The sequence below is a fragment of the Scleropages formosus genome, chromosome 2 (genome assembly GCF_900964775.1).
Source record: "Scleropages formosus chromosome 2, fSclFor1.1, whole genome shotgun sequence".
Lineage (NCBI taxonomy): Eukaryota > Metazoa > Chordata > Actinopteri > Osteoglossiformes > Osteoglossidae > Scleropages > Scleropages formosus.
The window spans coordinates 3,406,732-3,427,692 of record NC_041807.1 but is presented as its reverse complement, the minus strand read 5'-3'; the positions used below and the strand labels follow the sequence as shown (position 1 = coordinate 3,427,692).

The 20,961-nt window shown below is 43.7% G+C and overlaps 1 protein-coding gene across 1 annotated transcript; it reads right to left on the bottom strand.

The window, feature by feature from the left end:
- Positions 1-1,418: 1,418 nt before the first annotated feature.
- p3h1 (prolyl 3-hydroxylase 1) lies at positions 1,419-16,773 on the bottom strand. The gene is made up of 15 exons (XM_018758539.2): positions 16,302-16,773; positions 13,339-13,491; positions 12,763-12,952; positions 11,703-11,834; positions 10,965-11,104; positions 9,582-9,671; positions 8,566-8,618; positions 8,350-8,471; positions 7,759-7,886; positions 6,822-6,917; positions 5,915-6,065; positions 3,936-4,053; positions 3,777-3,852; positions 3,097-3,237; positions 1,419-2,460 (listed from the first exon to the last, which is right to left on the bottom strand). The coding sequence occupies exons 1-15, from the start codon at positions 16,734-16,736 to the stop codon at positions 1,852-1,854; spliced, it is 2,634 nt and encodes an 877-aa protein (XP_018614055.2). The 5' UTR covers positions 16,737-16,773; the 3' UTR covers positions 1,419-1,851.
- Positions 16,774-20,961: the final 4,188 nt, after the last annotated feature.

The window sequence follows — 20,961 nt, the reverse complement described above, 5'->3', positions numbered from 1 at the left end:
AGACTCTCGACCAAATTTAGTACCCTTAGCCAGTTTAGCAGCCTGTAAATGTGCCAGTAAAAAAGAATATCCAGCTGTATGGAAAGATAAATGATTAGAAGTAATATTACATGCAAACTTAAAATTGTAAGTGGCCTTGGACAAGGAGTCAGCTAAATTTGAAATAATCATTAATGGTGAAACATCATTTTTTACAGATATTTGTCAAGACTTCCACAGATTTCTGAGGCAAGCAGATATGTTGATCCACCCAGATCTCACAAGAAACTCAAAGTAGCTCCTGGACCAGGGCATGGTGATATCCCACCTGGATGACTCCTACTCTGTCCAGGCTGTTATTGTGGTCTCTGCCCTTGAGCCTTTCCAGCTGACCAAGAACTTTTCAGAACACTTTTCTCCAAAGGGATTCACAGTGTTAAGATCACAATTATTCACCCATTTATACAGGCAGATAATTTTACTGGAGCAATTTAGGGTAAGAATCTTGCACAAGGGTACTACAGCTGGAGACTGAACTTGCAACTTTTAGGTCCAAGGGCAGCAGTTCTAACCAGGACACTACCAGCTGTCCTTAGGCACTTACTGGTCCCATTTACAAGTGGCCCAAAATCAAAAGTCCGTAGGTTTTCAGTTTCGGCTTCAATGTGGTACAATGAGTTACCTCTAACCATCAGAACTCCTGAATCCCTTTCAGCATTCAAGAAGGATCTCAAAACACACTTGTGATGGATCCACTTCTCTCCTGATGTCCTCTCTGCTTCACAAATATGCAGTAAATCATCTCTCATGATCCCCTTAGTGTTTCCCATCAATTCTATATGCAGCTCCTCGTGTAACGCATGGCCAAACCGTGCTTCGAGAAACACGCCTACATCAAGACGTTTGTATTTATTCATTTAGCAGATGCAGTCCTCCAAAGGCACTTACAACGAATATATCGTATATGTTTAATTCATCTGCTGTGAATTGCACTTTTGTTTACATGGAGTCTTACGGAGCTTTGGAAAAATATGTGCGCTAAATTAATAAAAGCAAATATAATGCTAATATCTAATATGAATGAGAAATGTAGAAAATTACTAAGCAACTTTCTGATGCAAATATGCATGCATTAATTCAAAATTATGAACATGAAATTCATCTCTCTGCTTCATTCAATAAATAAATAACTAAGTCACTGAAAGTTGTAGGTCTGCCCTGCCACCTAGTGTGAGTATTGGATAACTGTTTTTTAGAAAATTGTGCATGTTTGAATCTGCATGTGTGAACATTTTACGTAAAATCCGTTTTCCTATGTCGGATTCATAGCAACTTCAATTACTGTTTTTTTTTTTTTTTCTTAACAAAAAAAGTCTGCTCAGGATTACGCAAATGTTGAAAAACAACTTTATTTGTAAAAAATAATTTCCAGAGCTCGATTTTCTTGAGAACATCTCCTGTGCATGAATTGCTTCAATGTGGTATTTCTTTTTTTTTTTTTTTGAGGAATGTGGTGTTCAAGATTCATCGGTATCACACACTTACCCCCTATAGTTAACAACTTTCCAAAAGGAAAATACAAAAAAAAAAAAAAACAGAAGACTCCAATTGCAAACGTTATTTCCAGAAAGCACCATGGAACAGAAACCGTATAAATAGTGTCGTGAAATATAATGTTCGAAGAATGTTGATTACTGCCATATGGTTCAATTGCAGCCCATGATGTGTTGGCTTCTGTAAAATCACTTCATATCACTCATGCAGAGACATTTGCAGGCAAGTCCAGTTCCACTGTAACAGTCCCACACGCTTTTGTTCGACACACACGCTCACTGAATTGTTGAAGTCATAAAAACATTTTTAAAAACACACTCATAACTCATCCTTCCCGTTTTGGGAATCTGATTTATTGTCCCGCGGGTGGACGGCGGGTGACCCAGACGTGGACTCCGTGGCGTTCGGTGTTGACTGCTCCGTGTCCCCCCCGCGTGCCTCTGACGCAGAATCAGCGCTGCTCTTTTTCTTGCCAGCTTTTTTGGATGGCGCTTTATCCCGTTTGTCCGCCTGCTTGTCCATCTTCTTCTCCGTCTTCTTGTCCGTCTTCTTGTCCGTCTTCTTGTCCGTCTTCTTGCCTGTCTTCTTGCCCGTCTTCTGTGCAGCGCTCTTGTCCGCCTTTCCTGCGGCCTTCTTGTCCGTTTTCTTGTCCGTTTTTTTACCTCCCTCCTTCACCTTTCTTTCCTCTGCCTTTTCCTGCTCTGCCTTGTCCCCTTCTTGCTCCTGCTTGCGATCGTCCTGTTCCTTCACGGATCCTTCAGGCGCCTGTCGGTCCACCTTGCTGACGGTCTGCTCCGGGCTTTTCGCTCGCTCGACACTCTCAGATGCTGCATCTGTCCCGGAGCTGCTGTCTGCTGCGTCTCCCTGGAATTCAGCGTCCACTGGGCTCGACAACATTTTTAACAGGTCCTCCGCCTGGATTCGCTCCTGAAAGTTAACACCGCCAAAGAAAACGTGAGACCAAGTATTCCCCCTCGGCTTTACCTTCCTTGAGAACAACGCAAACAATCCTTACGCTCCTCTGCCTCAATCACATCCAGTCAGAAAGTCAGATGGCAACAATATGAAGCGCGATAAAGTCTGTTTTCACTAAAATCACATCTGCAAAAGGTTAAAAATATTTCAGTGGAAAAAAAAAAAAATACCACCATTAATATTTCAATACTAATGAACATGAGTGAGAGAGAGGGAATTTTTTTTTGACTTGACTAAGATTTTTATGTAATTATTTAAATAAAACATTATCTGAAATTAAAGATTAATAGTGTAAACAGTTTACATCAAGATATCAGCACTAAAGACCGCAGTACTCATATCACAATGATTTATTTCTGTCACTGGTTACATTTGCTGGCTTTTTCGTTGTCACTGAGAGGACATTTGGTGAAATCCCAATTTGACACTATACCTATTTCTATATTTCCGTATTTCACTGAAAGAATCTCTGCTGAAGGGCAGCATCACCCTTCAAGAAGCGTTGACAAACTACCGTCTGGCTATCAATGTCTAGTTCCTAAACCACAACGCCATCTGTTGACTGCAAGGGGGAAAGCGGGGTGATACCTTCTCATTGTGCCTGGGGTCTAATGTAAACCACAGGGCGACGGCACACCTCTGGCCCGTGGTTACAGCAGTCACTCCATGTGGATTCTCCTTCCCAGCACCAAACCCAACGACTCTACCGCACTGCGGCTTGACCGTGGCCTGGAAGACAACAACCACAAGTCAGGCGGGTTGACATGGTGGCACAGCGAGTAGAGCTGTTGTCTCGCAGCGCCTGGGTGGTGTGAGAGGACGTGGGTTAGATCGCCGCTCAGTCTGTGTGGAATTTGCATGTTCTCCCCATGTCTGTATGGGTTTCTTCCGGGCGCTCTGGTTTCCTCCCAGTCCAAAGACAGGCTGTTCAGGTTCCCCCATAATGTGGGAGTGACAGAGAGCGTGTGTGTGTTCCACTGATTTATGGATGAGTGACCCAGTGTAAGTAGTGTATCTAGCAGTGTTTGTCACCGTAGCAAATAAGGTGTGTGGGCTGATAACACTACACAGAGTTCATTGGAAGTCGCTTTGGAGAAAAGCGTCTGCTAAATAAATGTGAATCTTACTGTATAACAACTGTTGTGAGCACCATTGTGAAAACGCACTATTAAGCCACCGTTACACTCCTAGTTATCGCCATGGGAGCTGAACCTTTCCATGGGACTGTGGCATAAATGGATTCCAAGAAGGGTCACGAGGATTCTTACTGTGACTGTCTTGGCATCCATCTCTGTGAAGATAAAATCTCCACCTTCAAAGTCATCATTTAGGTAGAGAATTGCACTGGAAAATCATAAAGGAAGAAAAGTCAGCAGTATGCTTTGCATTTTTTATCAACATGTTGGGACTTTCAGATCGACTGGTACCTGTAGTCCCTGTAGGTGTAGGCGGGCGGCTCTTTGATGCACTCGTTGAGCTCGGACACCAGCTGGCAGTTGTCCACATGCACAGGGTGGCTCAGATCTACACGGCCTTCTTGCTTGTCTGCACAGGAAGAGAGACATTAACAACGAGTGGTGCAGAGTCAAAAGTCCAAGCCCCATGGACCTCGACAGGGCCCACTGCAGGAGGCTGATACAGGTGGTCCCTGATTTACGATGGTTCGACTTACGATTTTCTCGACTATACGATGGCGATCCGGCGATAGATATTCAGTAGAAACGGTACTTCGAATTTTGAAATTTGAGATTTTCCCGGGCAAGTGATATGCAGAGCGATACTCTCTCGTGATGCTGGGCAGCGGCAGCGATCCGCATCTCCCAGTCTGTGACGCACAGGTGTGGATCGGGTGTATTAAATTCATTTTCGACTCACGATATTTTCGATTTATGATGGGTTTCGGGGAACGTGACCCCATCGTAAGTCGGGACCACCTGTATACACTCAGCCCTCTTATAAGTGGGTCCGGCACAATGTAACAGCGCTACGATGGCTTACGAAAATATGTACTGTTTTCATACAACAGGCTTACTATTCACTGGAAGAGGTTTTTTCTCCTGGCTACGTGGTATTTACTCACTGTTTATGTCAGCAAACTAACACTATACTTCTCGGGTGAGAAACATAACTACTTCATATATGTCCTCCTTAATAGCACATTAACTGTCTCAACCAATAACAAGTCCCAGCTAAAATAAGTATAATATCATATCTGAAATAGCAGTCATTATTATCATCATCATCAACAACAATAATAATCATAATAATAATGGGGTGTGGTGGAGCAGCTGAGCAGCGGGTTTGGCCAGGTCCTGCTCTCTGATGGGTCTGGGGTTCGACTTGGGGTGCTTTGCAATGGACTGGCGTCCCATCCTGAGTGTGTCCCCTCCCCCTCCAGCTTTACGCCCTGTGTTGCCGGGTTAGGCTCTGGCTCGCTGCGACCCCGCTTGGGACAAGCGGTTTCAGCAAATGTGTGTGTGTATATTATTATGATTATTATTAGTAGCAGTAGTAGTGTGTCACAGTGGGAGAAGAGTGCTCTATAAAAATAAACCGAATTGAAATAATAGCAGTAACAGGTGACACAGCGTGTAGTGCTCCTGTCTCGATCCCCGCTCAAGCTGTGTGAAGTTTTTGTTCCCCCCATGTCTCTGTGTGTTTCCTTCAGGTGCTCTGGTTTCCTCCCACACTCCAAAGGCATGCCGTTCCAGTTCCCCCGTAGTGTTTGAGTGACAGAGAGTGTGTGTTCAACTGATGTTATGGATGAGTGACCTATTGTAAGTAGTGTATCTAGCAGTGTAAGTCACCTTGGTGAATAAGGTGTATACAGTTCATTGGAAGTTGCTTTGGAGAAAAGCATCTGCTAAATAAAAAAAAAAATGTAATAAGAAATTAAATATATATACACCTTTACACATCTAAACTTCCAAATTCCATAAAAGTTTTATAACTGAAATGTCTTCAGTGTTTGCTTTTACTAAACCTTTTGAGTAAAATAAATGTTCTTTCAAGGCATTATAAATATAACATTTTATACTACTGATTTTCACTGATTATTTAAGGTAAATAATTTAACAAGGCTGTTTTTTAGCAGGGGGGTGCGGTGGCGCAGTGGGTTGGACTGCAGTCCTGCTCTCTGGTGGGTCTGGGGTTCAAGTCCCGCTTGGGGTGCCTTGCGGCGGACTGGCGTCCCGTCCTGGGTGTGTCCCCTTCCCCCTCCGGCCCTACGCCCTGTGTTGCCGGGTAGGCTCCGGTTCCCCGTGACCCCGTAGGGGACAAGCGGTTCTGAAAATGTGTGTGTGTGTGTGTGTGTGTGTGTGTGTGTGTGTGTGTGTGTGTGTGTGTGTGTGTGTGTTTTTTAGCAGGTTTAACTATATTTCTGCAGCAGGCAGGTAAACGGGCTCACCTTCGATGGCGGAGCGACACACCAGGTGAGTGTAGGAGAAGTAAAGGGGCGTCTCAAGGCGGAAGTAGGACTCCATCACTTTGCGCACCTTCTCACTTAGGTTAAAGTACAGGTGCGCACTCTTCAGGGACACCTTCCCCTCTTGTCCCATCTGGAGTACAAAGCATAAACATGGGTCACAGAACATGACAGCAAAATTAAAGAGGCAGGATGACATGGGTAATGTCAGTATTAGCAGCCCTTTTTGAAGTACTGATTTTTTTTTCTATGTGTATGAGTAGTATATTTAATATTTATAATACAGTAAATAGTGAAAAATTGTCAGATGTGTCTGAGATTTTCTTTTTTTGGCAGCAAATTCCTCCTTCTAACAAACTGAAAAAGAATAAACATTTTGGCATCTCCCAAAACGGAAATGAATATCAGTTTTGATTATTGTTATCATTTATTAATTAGCTGGCACTATCCTATAAGAGGGGGAGTGCGGTGGAGCAACGGGTTTGGCCTGTGCTTGCTCTCTGGTGGGTCTAGGGTTCGAGTCATGCTTGGGGTGCCTTGCGATGGACTGGCGTCCTGTCCCGGGTGTGCCCCCTCCCCTTCTAGCCTTGCACCCTGTGTTGCCGGGTTAGGCTCCAGTTTGCCGCGACCCCACTTGGGCAAGCGGTTTCAGTCAGTGTGTGTGTGCATCCTGTAAGAGAACTTAGAATTTTCATACAATAAACTAATTTAATTATTCAGCTGGCACATTTTCACAGCACCAGTTTAAGGTAAGTACTGTACTCAGGGGCATTATACCAGGAGGGGGTTTGAATCTCACGCACTACCGGTTGTCCCCGAATCTATGATGGGTCTCATAGAGAAGTATGGACTGTTTGGTGTTGGGACTTGCAGAATGCTAAAACCGTGCCTTCAGGGCTTTCAGGACGGTCACTCCCTGGAACGTCTCACTCGGCGAATGGGGAGAGGGCTTCCCCCGGTAGCCATCGCCTGTCAGAGCGGCAGCCTGCAAATACAGAAGCATAGCAGTCACTTTTCAGACACAGGTACCCCTCGTTAAAGGAACACTCCCGTAAGACACGCTCACTTTTATGAACAACAGTAATTTACACCTAATTTCTCATTTACATACCACACTTTCACTTTTACATGAGAAATTTAGGTATGCAAAGAATGCACTTGGAACACATTCAGTCATTATAACAACTAAGTGCATTCAAAGCAATATTATTAATATTATAAAAGATATTATAACAAAGTTAATTACATTAATGTATTAATAAATTCTACAGTAAATCATTTATGAATAATTATAAATTAAATTATTTATTAATAATTATGCCTCCATCATTAATAATCAACTCAAAACCACCAATTTCACAGGTAACCCACAAGGTCAGCCCACCTGATGAACATACAAACTGTATGACAATACAGTCTTGTGTTTTTATGGCACGCTGCTGATTACTATATGTTTCACTTTGCTCGGGTGTTAATTTTTTGTCGGGAAGTGAGCAGGAAATATGGACCTTTAGAGGAGCCCCTAAGCTACACTTTTATTTGGGTTGACACTCTTCTATACCTTGTGCGAAGTGAAGTTGCCTTTGTTTTTTCCCATTTAAAAGAATGGGAACTGGGTGTTGAACTTGCATTATGCATAATTATGAAGGACTGTATTACCTTCATACATCAAGAGTTGAGTATACTCGGTGACGGCAGAAGCGTGTCAGTAGGGTTTACGGTAGAAAGGAATCAAGGTCAGTCTGCACATGCCAACTCCTAACGTAGACAAAGTGACTGCAAGGCCATCTCCTCCGACAGAGGTCGACCACGCTCTGTACGCTCACGTTGGACAGACGGTGCAGCTCCCGACACTCATCGTCCGTGATCACGCCGTCCAGCACCACCCTCAGAGATCCATTCAAGTTCTTGGAGGTCATGGTCACGGTTATGTCATCAAACAGCACGCTCCCCCCTAGGAGAGTAAAATCACAGACGTCCACTGAAGACAACTGGATCCTACAGGGACTTCACAAACTGCTGTTCACACTGTACTTCTCCTGTGTTATAGAGTTGTTATGTCACACACATACACAGAGACACACACACGTCTACAAACACTTGTCCTGAGAGGGGTCGCGGTGATCCAGAGCCTAACCCGGCAACACAGGGCGCAGGGCCGAAGGGGGAGGGAACACGCCCCGGACAGGACGCCAGTCCATTGCAAGGCACGCCAAGGAGGACTCAACCCCAGACCCAAGTTGTACCTCCTTACAGGTAAAGGTGCAATTTTAATAAGTAAGTAAATAAATGCATACATACACACTTGTGTTGTGATCAAAATTTTTTCCTAATCTCTCAAATGCCAAAAACAATAAAAATTAAAAGACACATTATTTGTTTTCAGAACCAAGTTCTTCTTGCACCGCTCCTCTCACCTTCCCGCACCATCTTGGCAATGTCAGTTGACTCCTTGTTCTTTTCCTCCACAAGATTCTCGATCTCCTTCATTAGGTTGCCGATTTCTTCAGTGATCCGAGCTGCCGTTTCTCGCTCTGCCCTGCAGGGAAACGCGGAGGCGATTTATCTAGAACCGAATCTCAAATAAGCGTGAGCGCCCTGCAGTGGTTTGTAAATGAGATAACATAAATTACTTCTGTTTTTCTCTCAGCTTCAGAGGCATGACTTCAGCAGGGGTCCATGAGTCCTGAAAAATGAGTGAAGCAAGTTAAGATGAACTGCAAACTTTCAGCAGGCACTCAGACAAATGAACAGGTTGAAGACAAGGGACCCTTAATACGCTGGCATTAAAAATTTAAACGTCATTTATTTGACTTCACTCCTTCTTGCAAAACGTGTTTAAATCACATATGGTCCACAGCAGAAAATGCTAAAAAATCTGGTCTGAATGCAGAATTCAGGGAAGTTGGGGGGCTTTACAGAAATGCAAGCCACCCTGCATTGTTTCCAAAAACGTGTGTGATGCAGTACATAAGGATAATACTGAGAATTCAGAGCTCTTTATTGTCAGTGAAGTACAATAATTACCACAAGGTAAAGTTAATTCTGCCCAGTAATACCTCACCCTACGCCGTTAATTGGTTCCAAAGGGCGCGACTTAAGTCGAAAAACAACGGAAAATAAAATAACCCCTAAAAAACCCATTTAGACCCCCTATAAACCCCTAATAAGCATTCCCCTTAAGGGTACACACTTCAATTAATGCTAAAGTAAATAAAAAACAAAAAAAAAAACCTCTGCGTTATCGGTGCCGAACGGCAAATAAGATAATTTTTTTTATTTTTAAGCTTTTAATTGATTTTATAGATTACAATATATTATTTTATATATTTTAATGTTTATATTTATTTGATTTTACACTTTTTTATTGTTTTTAAGAGATTTTTAAGTTTTTAACGATTTTTACTATTTTCGGCTGACCGACGTAAAGTCGCATCAGCCGACTGAAGACGAATTCTATTTTTCCATATATATTTAACAAAAAACCGACGTAAAGTCGAAATTGACGCAACGCGAAACAACGTAGGGCAAGGTATTACTGTATCCTAAAATAGAAGACCGTAAAATGCATGAGCACATTTTGTACAACAGATTCCAACACAATACATCAGCATTGAGGGTGAATAGCAGAATAAATCGTTGCACTTACAGGGTCAACGAAAGTAATTCCGAAGACTTCATAACCAAAATAGAGCAACTCCTTTTCCAGCAAAGACTGACGAACGTGCCTGTGGACAGTCTGAAGGTGGAGCACTCATATGTTATACATTTTGTAAATGACTCACACACACACACACATTGGCTGAGGCCGCTGCTCCCGAGCAGGGGAACGGTAAGCCAGAGCCTAACCCGGCAACACAGGGCGCAAGGCTGGAGGGGGAGGGGACACACCCAGGACAGGACACCAGTCCATCAGAAGGCACTCCAGGTGGGACTCGAAGCCCAGGCCCACCAGAGAGCAGGACCCAGCCAAACCCCCCACGCCCCCCAACTATCATACAGCAAAACACATATTCATATATGATATAAGCTGCTGTGTCGTGATGCATTGCTACCTTTTTTAAAACCACTGTTTGACAACCCTCACTAATGATGAGGGGAGCTTAGTGGTTAACGCTCTTAAGGCTGCTGCTTTAGGACCCAAAGGTCACAGGTTTGAATCTCCCCTCTGGCTCTAGTAAGTACCTTGCTTAAGAGTACTTACCTTAAGAACTACTCCAGTAGAATTATCCAGGACATAATGATTGTACTATGTAGATTAACATCATAAATTCTTTGGAGCAAAGCATTTATATTCACTTTAGCACTGTTTTCTAAGGCCATGGACAATTTCAGATTAAGCTTCTCACAACTGTTTACTCATTTAAATAGTGAGGGAATTTTTTTCTGGGGGGAATTTTAAGGTAAGCACCTTGCTCAAGGGTACTGCTGCTGGAGATGGGAATGAAACGTGCAACCGTCGGGTCCAAAAGCAGTAGGACTAAGCACTATGCCACCGGCCGTCCAATGAACAAGTGGACAGAATGATTGTACTAGGAAGATTAACAAGTTGATAGTGTAAAGTATAAATGTAAATGTGGTTCGACCCAAGAGGCAACGTGACCTTGGGTCGGTCAATCAGATTTAGTGGAGAGCAAAGTATAAGCTGTCTTTACATGAGCATTACCTCACGCTTCATCAGTATGCAAAATAAACATTTACCAACAAGAGCCTTCGGCCAGAGGTTGGAGTTCACCTCTTACCTGGAAATTCTAACATGCCAAAGCGGAAACAAGTTTACTCCCTCATTTCCGCATTTCCCAGAGATTTGCCAGTACTACGGTAATTATGGCCTACTATAGTCTTTTGAAACAAGCCAAAAGCCAAAAGTGGAATGAGGGTTCATGGGAAAATAAAGCACACATATGGGCTCATACCACAGAGCCATTTGTACACAAGCATTTTTATATTTCGGTAAAACCAATCCTATCAAATCCCATCGAGCCTTTTAGCAAATGTGCAAAAGACATCCTTCATCCTTCTGTGTGGGTACCTCTCTGGCAGAGATGGCAGCTGCCTTATCTTCCCCCAGCATAGATGAGTAGTAGGCCAAGTTCTGGTTCATCACCTCGTCCTCTGGATGAAACAGCAAGTAGGTTTTGGCGCACTCGATGGCCTTTTGATAATCCTCACCTGCGGGAAAGTAGGAGCATTTATGCTTTAAAACAGTGGAGCTGGTTTAAGCATCAAAATCCCATACACTTTGACCGAAATCCTGCAGGACTCAGAATATCTTTAATTGGTGCTTAATTTACATCTACGACGCCTGTTATTGTGACTCAGAATCCAAATCGTTATGCCAAAAAGGCCAGTGAGAGCTGACACTGAGCCCAATCCAGTGTACTAGGCAGCCAATTAGGACTGACGTTTAACCATGATTTACATCATAGACAAAACAGTTAATTTGTCACTATACTAAAATAACAGAAAAACTAAGCATTCTATTCAATAAACACACATTGACTGAAAGCGCTTGTCCCAGGCGGGGTCGCGGCAAACCGGAGCCTAACCCAACAACACAAGGCACAAGGCTGGAGGGGGGAGGGGACACACCCAGGATGGGACACCAGTCCATCACAAGGCACCCCAAGCAAGACTCAAACCCCAGACCCGCCAGAGAGCAGGACCTGGTCATGCCCCCCTGCACCCCAGCACCCCCGTCATTTCTGTTCAATATGTAGTTGAAAATGAAAATTCAATCAAGAGCACGGATGGCGAGTAGGTGACGCACTGTTGTAGTAGGAAAACTGGAGATAGTTAAAGTGTGAAGGCAGGAAGTCCTCCAGAGGGTTGTCACTCCCAGGCAAGGTGGCCAACTCCACGGCACAGTTCTGTTTGCAGTTCAACACCTGCATGTAGTGGTCTGTGCAGGGGTACAAGACAGTATGGTAAGTGCACTACCCTATGACATAAAAAAATGATCCCTTTTTTACACCCCAGCAGTGAGTTCATACATGGAAATACTATATTAACCCTGGTAATGGGATTTCTGAAGGACCATGTCTTAGCAGTTCTCCCTGGTACTTCCTCAATCCTGCATTTCACTGTAATATTTATAAGACATGTGTGTGCATGTATAGCCTGTTAATTTAAAAATTACGGCTCCCTTTAGGCAACGATAAAAAAATGCTGGCTCAGCAGGTAACACCGGTGCCTCACAGCATCTTTTCTGCTATAGGTTTAAATCCAACCCAGTTTGTGTGGAGATCGTATGCTCTACCTGTATCTGTGTGGCCTTACTCTGGGCAATCTAGTTTCCTTCCACAATCCAAAGACGTGTGTTTTACTTTAAATGGGTGTGTGAGTGAATGTGTGAAGGAGTGCGTTACGTTGCTCTGCTGTAGAAAAGGGTGAACGACTGTAGGGATTTCAAGTGCAGCGTATCTAGCATTTTAAGTCAGGTCATACAAATGCGTCAGCTAAACACTGCGTAGTATTCGTGGTATGTTACCGTCTAGACAAGTGTCTGAGAAACGAATAAGTGTAAAGAAAGATTGTGAGATGGATAGCCCTGTTGGATATAGCTGCAGTGCAGTGAGCAATGTGGTTACTAACACACACGCTGACTGGGGCCGGGGCGAGCTAGAGCCTGACCCAGCAACACAGGGCATGGGGCTGGAGGGGACACACCCAGGACGGGATGCCAGTCCATTGCAAGGCACCCCAAGCGGGACTCGAACCCCAGCCCTGCCAAAGAGTGGGACCTGGCCAAACCCACCGTGCCCCCTTGGTTACTAACAATTAATTAGTATTTCTCCTAAACTGCTGACAAATGTCATGTCCATACTTGCCTGTAATGGCCTGGAACAAGTCGGCGCTATAATCCATGTAGTTGTATCCATCATAATCATAACCCCCCTCACAGAGCGCCCGACACTCCTGGTCAGCGGTGAAGTACTCCTCCACTGCCGTTTCAAAGTGCTCAACGGAAGAACTGAACTGGTCAGCACTGTACAGCTTCTTTCCCTGCAGGAACGCCACCTGGAAATACAAAAAATGTAGACAGATGGACGGACGGACGGACGGACAAAAAGATAGATAGAAACTGTCCAACTTTCAATGTGGATCTACACTCGACGGATCAGCAAAAATCCACAAATTCAAGTCTGTGGTGAGAAGAAGGAACCTTCACTTGCGTCGTACACAGAATATTTAAACACTGCTGCAAGTACATGGTGCACAACCCTGGTTATGACATGGCGATACGGTAAATAACCCATGCAAACATCCTTGGGCCCTTTATAATGCACTGTACTCATTGCATTATAAAGAGAATCACTAGAAATGCATAGCATAAATGGCCTTTCAAAGCTGACTGGAGGAAAGGTTAAAATCAAGTTATTGGCTCAAGGAGGGACTTGTCTCACCATGTGAGGCTTGGCTTCCAGATCTTTAAAATCTGTCTCCTGGACTCCAGCCATCATCCTATAGTACTCCAGATTCTGCTTCATCTCCATGTGGTCCGGATTGGCGAGGTAGAATGTGTGGGCAGCCGCCGCCGCTTTGTCCAACTTGTTGATCTAACGAAAGCCCAACAAGTACACACACACACACACATTTTCAGAACCGCTTGTCCCTTACGGGGTCACGGGGAACCGGAGCCTACCCGGCAACACAGGGCGTAAGGCCAGAGGGGGAAGGGGACACACCCAGGACAGGACGCCAGTCCGCCGCAAGGCACCCCAAGTGGGACTCGAACCCCAGACCCACCGGAGAGCAGGACTGCGGTCCAACCCACTGCGCCACCGCACCCCCTCTGCCCAACAAGTAATTCACATTAAATTAATGTTCAGCTCTCACTCCAATTGGTCCAGATGATAGCATTTCTGAATTTTGAACTTTCACACTGCTATACACACAGGTATTGTATTGTTCAGGGCTGCCATAGGATACCTGTAAGGGTAGTGTAGTGGGTAGATCTGCTGCCTGTGGCTCAAAAGTCACAAGTTCAATCCTCACCCTTAGCAGCAGTACCCTTGAGCAAGGTACCTCCTCTAAAACTGCTCCATTAAAATTACCCAGCTATAGAAATAAGTATAACCTTAAGTGACTTTGAAGAAAAGCATCAGGGAAATGTTGTCATCCACACAAATATAATGGTTCATACCACCTCGATCAAAGTACTTACTTGAATTAATACAATACGAAAACCCTGCTTAATGGGTGAATTGTGGTAAAATTAAATATGCCACATTTTAAGACTCCGTGTACTACAGTATGTGATAAATTAAGACTAATTGAAATAATGCAGTTATTAGTCAGCGCATACTGATCTGTAATTAAAATCAATCAACTTGTGTCAAAACAAAGCACTATAAGCAGATCAATTACACATTTGAGGTGAAAGATCATTAACGAAACAAGTTAGTCGACACTATTGCTGAAAATGACACAGTGCCCACAGTGTTTTTGTTAATCCTTCATAAATAATACCTTATAATGTGACACCAAATTAGACTGATCATAAAGCTGTCCAATAATGTGCAACTACTTGTCCAGGCCATGGTGACATCCTGTCTGGACTATTGTAACTCTCTCGTCTGGCCTTTCTGCTACTGCCATCAAACCTCTACAGATGATACAGAATGCTGCTGCCCGAGTTGTGTTTGACTTGCCAAAGTGTTCCTATGTATCTCCTCTACTCGTTTCTCTGCACTGGCTTCCTATAGCTGCCCGGATCAAATTGAAGACCCTGGTTATTGTCTACAAATGCATCAATAGACCTGCTCCTAGTTATTTACATGACCTGATCATCTACTGCACCCCCAACCAGACCGCTAGGCTCTTCCGCTTGTTGGTCTCACGCACGAAAGGTAAAGCACGGAGGTTCTCGGTTCTGGCTCCGTTGTGGTGGAACAACCTCAGCCTCTCACTCAGAACTGCTGAATCCCTGTCCACATTTAAAAAAGGTCTTAAAACTCACCTCTTCCAGATTCACTTAGCCTATGATGATGTCTTAAGTTCATGTAAGATGTAAATGTTCATGCACCATAACTTTAAGATCATGCCCAGATCAATCCTTCACGCAGCTACTCCTTCAATGTAACAAATGTTTATGTATCTCAAAAAAAAAAAAAAAAAAAAAATTACTTGAAAGGTGATCAGGAATCGCTGATATTCTGATAAAGTTTTATGCGGCTATTTGTGTGATGAAAATTGGTTCATATGGTGGAAAGAAACTAACCGCACTTAAGTGTAACACGTCTGCATCTATGTCTCGTTCTCCTAATGTCAAACACAAATTGTATTTTCTATGAGATGTGCCTCACTTTGGAGAAAAGAGTCTGCTAAATGAATACATGTAAATTTAAAGAATATTTTCTATCAATTTCTACCCAACAATTTTTTTTTTATCCATTTGCCCCATTAATAACAGATTCGTTCATTCATTCACACAACATGTATTCCCTAAATTCTACAGAATGTGATCCAGTTTGGCCTTCTCACTTTACTAACCTTATATTAAATATATTGAAAATTGTAACACTCGAATGGTTTTGTTTTTAAATTTATGTGTCAGTATTATTAATAAGACAACTGAATGAAAAGAGTTCAAGGAGAAGCACATATGAAGTGCTGGGTCTGTTCATTATAAGGAGCTGAGATTGAGAGCGGACTGCTGGTACTCAGTATACTCATACTGTGTGTGTGTGTGTGTGTGTGTTTCTTAATAATTTCATGAGCAATAGCGCAGTTTCTTTTTTTTCATGCATAAAATGAGTTTTGACGCAGTACCACAAAGAAAGATCATCATCATCTTTTCCCGGCGACTGCGCGACTCGAGCGCCCGCGGTTCGGAGCGGCCGCAAACTCCACCTAACGACGTGGCACTGGGACCGTCCCGAGCTGGGGGTGGGGAGCAATACGTGGATCTACCCTGCCGAAGAAGTACCTCATTTCACCACACGTACGACATATATAATCTCAGATGTGCGGATGAAGATTGTGGGAACCCGCGATGAATAAACAACACGTGCGATCCGTAAATCAATGGATCTGCAAAACAGAAAACTCCCCAAAGACAATGATTTAGAGATGTTTCGCATGTAGAGGCGTGTTATTATGTTACTGTTCTACATATTGAATAAGTTCTTCTACTGGGTTTTTTTTGTATGTCAATCACGATACCAAAACTTGTATCACTCAGTGCCCCGAAAGTTGACACAAAAGTAACAAACCGGCTCATCAAACGCGTCCGCGCGCACACACACATTGTGCGTGTCTCAAAAAAGCGATCATCTCACACGAAACGTCCACCACGGACTTTTTTTTTTTTTTCTTTTTTTTTTTTGCGCGATTCATTCTCGCTCCTCTCGGACCCGGGCCGTACCTTGAAGTAGGCCACCTGTAGGTAGTTGTAGGGGCTCCGCTTCTTGAACTCGAGCTCCACTTCCTCGCTCACACTATGCAGAGACTGGGGTCCCAGCTTCTCCGTCTCGCACGAGCTCGCGCAGGCGGCCCGTTTCAAGACTCTGCGGAAAAAGGCGAGGTCCTCCACGGAGCCGCTGCCCGGGATCGGGACGCCCAGGCCGGGCACGGGGTCCCCGAAGTCGGTCTGATTGGCGCAGGAGAGCCGACAGTGCGCCTTCACGCGGCGGACCGTGTCCTCGTTCCGCAGCGCGCGCTCCATGTTCAGGATGACCGCCATCCAGTCCCCCCTGTAGTACGCCTCCACGGCGCTGTCGAAGAGCAGATCATAAGGCTCTATAGTCGCGTGCGCGAGGCTCAAGAAGGTGAGAAGCGCGATGCTTGCGAAGGAAGGCATCCTCGCAGCCTGGGCCTCCGGCTCGGAGTAAGGATAAGTGGAGAGTAACGGGAAGAGGAGGAGGAGATGAGCCCCCCCCTTGGTTCGAGGCAGGGGCCCTGGCCTGACTCACTGCGGAGGGTGGAGTTAGCGGAGCTCCTGCATGATCCTAGCGCCACTTTCCAAACTCGCCATCGCACCCTGCTGCTGGGTTCCAAACCCAACCTTTCTTAATTTGTTTAAAAAAAAAAAAAAAAAAAACAAAAAAACACGTTTTCGGTCCCCCTATCTCGCTCCCCAAAGTGACATACACGGTACTGTGCAAAAGTCTTAGGCACTTAGATGTTTCATAGAAATATTTGTTTTCTACGGTTATTTAATGTCTGCTGCATTAGTGTCACTGGGAAAGAGCATATTTTAGATTTCCAAGCATTCCCACACACACACACACACACACACACACACTGTCTGAAACCACTTGTCTCGAGCGAGGTCATGGCGAACCAGAGCCTAACCCGGCAACACAGGGCCCAGGGCTTGAGGGGGAGGGGACACACCCAAGACGGGACGCCAGTCCATTGCAAGGCACCCCAAGTAGGACTCGAATCCTACCAGCCAGAGAGCGGGACCTGGCCAAGCCCACCACGACCCACTCGGAACAAGCAGCTGTTGACAATGGATGGGTACTAAACTTGGTAGGAAGTTCATTAATTAAGAGCGTTATTTTTGGAATTATTCTCAATTTACATCTTTTTTGCCTAAGTGCCTAAAACTTTTGCACAGTCCTGTACATCCATCTTCACAAGAACTCGCACGTGGCACAAATCATTTTTAGGTGTTTCATTCAAATGACTGAAACATAAAAAAAGGTATTCGTGATTTAACTATAAAAAGATAATGCATTATGCTCCTTTTGAATATTTTAGCCCATAGACATTCATCTACATTAATTCCACACCATTTTATCACACAGTAATTTAATGTCTTGACCACCTTTCCATTTCTGCTTAGTTCCTGTCTACACCAAAGTAATGATTGTTTGACATAATTAATTTTAACGCTATGATATTATGCGGTATACTTTAATAATGTGACATGTTAAATATGGAATGATATTTTAATGATAAGAAAATTGTTTGCCAAGGTTTGATAAGAAAAAGGAACCTTAAGAAAGGTGATTAGCAAATATAACAATTTTAAATGAAGAAAATAACTTTAATAATCGATGTGCAGTGTGTTTTTTTTTTTTTTTTTTTTTTTTTTGTAGTGCTGAGGAATAATACCCTGACAGAGAAAGTTTGAATTGAACACTTGTAGTCAGTAGTTCCTGGGCACCTTTGTACTCACAAGATGCATTCCTGCATATGTTGGAGTGTAGATGCGGTTTACAGTGTTCTGTGTATTTGATGGTAGAATAAACATTTCTTCACTGTTGATTGACCCAAAACACTAGATTGTTCCAAATGTGCTCAGTATATTACATTTATTTATTCAGCAGCCACTTTGGTCCGAAGTGACTTCCAGTGAACTCTATGTAGTATTATCAGCCCACACACCTTATTCACCAAGGTGACTTACACTGCTAGATACACTACTTACACTGGGTCACTCATCCATACATCAGTGGAACACACTCTCTGTCACTCACACACTATGGGTGAACCTGAACAGCATGTCTTTGGACTGTGGGAGGAAACCAGAGTACCCAGAGGAAACCCACACAGACACAGGAAGAACATGCAAACGCCACACAGACTGAGCGGGGAGTTGAACCCACATCCTTTCGCACCATCCAGGCATTGAGAGACAGCAGCACTACTCACCGTGCCACAGTAGTGCCTAAACTATCAATGGTGTACAAGTCAGACCACATTCTTGATATTTCTTTCTGGTGGAAAAAAATGTGTAGTTTGATAAGGAACTAATCAGTACAGGAACATGACTGATTGTACAATCAATAACTTAACACACACTGAAGGTAATGTAGAGTTTCCAGCACAGAGGAAAAACAACACAGACAGAAATACAGATTACGCACCAGACAGAGCTGGGACTCCAGTGTGATTCCTGCATGAGCTGTGTCCTTGTTGACCTTCTGTGTAGAGTAAAATACCCTTAGTGTACCTGTGGGAGGACAGGCACATGTGTGCCCTGCAGAGGACTGGTATTCACCAAAGTATAAAGCACATTTTGTCCTTTAGTTCTCCAGGATTTGGTCCAGATAACCACGAAGACAGTGACTGAAAAATGATGGGTGGATCAAAGCAAAAAAAAAAAAAAATTAAAGTGGATTACCCAAAACCAGTTGTTGTTTTGAATAAAGCATTATTGTGAGACATGCAAAATATGTTTCTGGGACAGACTCTGGGCCACAATGACCATGAACTAGACGAGCAGATGTTGACAATGAATTAATAAATTATTATGTCACTTGTTAGGGGCAGGGTGTGGTGGGTTGGACCAGGTCCTACTCTCCAGTGGGTCTGGGGTTCGGGTCCCGCATGGGGTGCCTTGCGACGGACTGGCATCCTGTCCTGGGTGTGTCCCTTCCCCCTCCAGCCTTATGCCCTGTGTTGCCGGGTTAGGCTCTGACTCCCTGCGACCCTGTATGGGACAAGCGGTTTAGACAGTGTATGTGTCACTTATTAGGAATTTTGCTAATTCATATTGAAGTATATATTCATAAAGGCACTTTTTCACACATCAGTATAATTCAATCAAAGAAAACCTAAACTGACAACTATAAGAAAGATATTATAATTATTATTTGTGTCTCTGCAGCTAATAACTTATTTAATTTTTGGCTCCTACAATAGTAACACATGTGGCACATGTCAAAAATTTTGGAGTGATTAACATTGTTGGCGAGAAAGAAGAGACTCATGAGTTTGGTATAATGCAGAATTCATTAAGACACAAGGCATCAAGAGGATAAAGAATGAATGTCACATTCCTCCCATAGGGCAAATACCCCACGGAAGCCTGTCCAACATTGCGCAGGTGCTCATCCCACTGCTGACACCAATGACAACAGACAACTCAGAGAGAACTAAAAGTTTGTGTCTGGTCCATACCTTGTGAAACAGAAAGAAAAGTGTAAAAAGCTGTAGACCATGGGTCCCTGAGTCATGTGTCACAAAATGCATGGCATAACACAACTGCAAGGGGTGCGGTGGCACAATGGGTTTGGCCAGGGGCTACTCAGTGGTTGGTCAGGGGTTTGAGTCCTGCTTGGGGTGCCTTGCGGTGGACTAGCGCCTTGTCCAGAGTGTGCTCCCTGCACCCTGTGTTGCTGGGTTAGGCTCTGTCAACCATGACCCTACTCAGGCCAAGTAGTGGTTGATGATGGTTGGATCTAAGTGGTAAAGACAGAGGCTCCACAAAACCCTTAACAACAAATGAATTAAGTGAAGAAAAGGCTGTCTTCTACACCAAAAAAATGCAGTGCATGACCGTGACTTCTTACTTAACAAAAGGACAGCCAGTGGCATATTAGTTAGAACTGCTGCCTTTAGACCCAAAGGTTATGGGTTTGAATCTCCTCTCTACCTGTAGTACCCTTGAACTAGGTACTCAAAATTGCTATAGTAAAATGGCAAAACTGTGTAACTAGAAAAATAACTGCAGGAAGATTAACTATATATAAGTTGATTTGGAGATAATTGTTAGTTAAATGGAAAAAAAAGGTTTCCATGTATTTCATTACTAGTCGTGGTGGATTGAGAAGGTTGTTCATTTCATTGTTTTGCTGTGTGAACTGCATAAAAAATAAATTTAAAATAAATGATAAAGAAAGAAAAATTGCCATGGTCACGACACGTAAAGCAGGGATATAGCTGTTAATGTGAGAAACAACTATAAGCAGCTATACGCCTAAAAATGGTAAAGCAAAAGAACCACATGCAGTGTTTTTATCCACTGCAAAATCAGGAAACTGATTAAACTAAAGGCGCATAAGCGAGCAGGACCTTCCCTCGAAGACCGAATGTTATTTAGGTGGCCAAATTTTAAAAGATGCATCAAATGTCGCATTTCTCCACATCTTTTGATATTAAACAGGTTTTTATTTTTTAAAAAAAGAGGACGCCTATTTATAGTCCATATTGACACACAATATGCTACTGTAGACAAGGGGTAGCAGCCTGTTCGCGACCTCGGTTGTCATTTACAGTCAGGCATAGCTTTGGCCACCTCTATGACTCCGAGGTCCTTAGGACCCAGAATACTCCCCTTTCAACCACTGTTA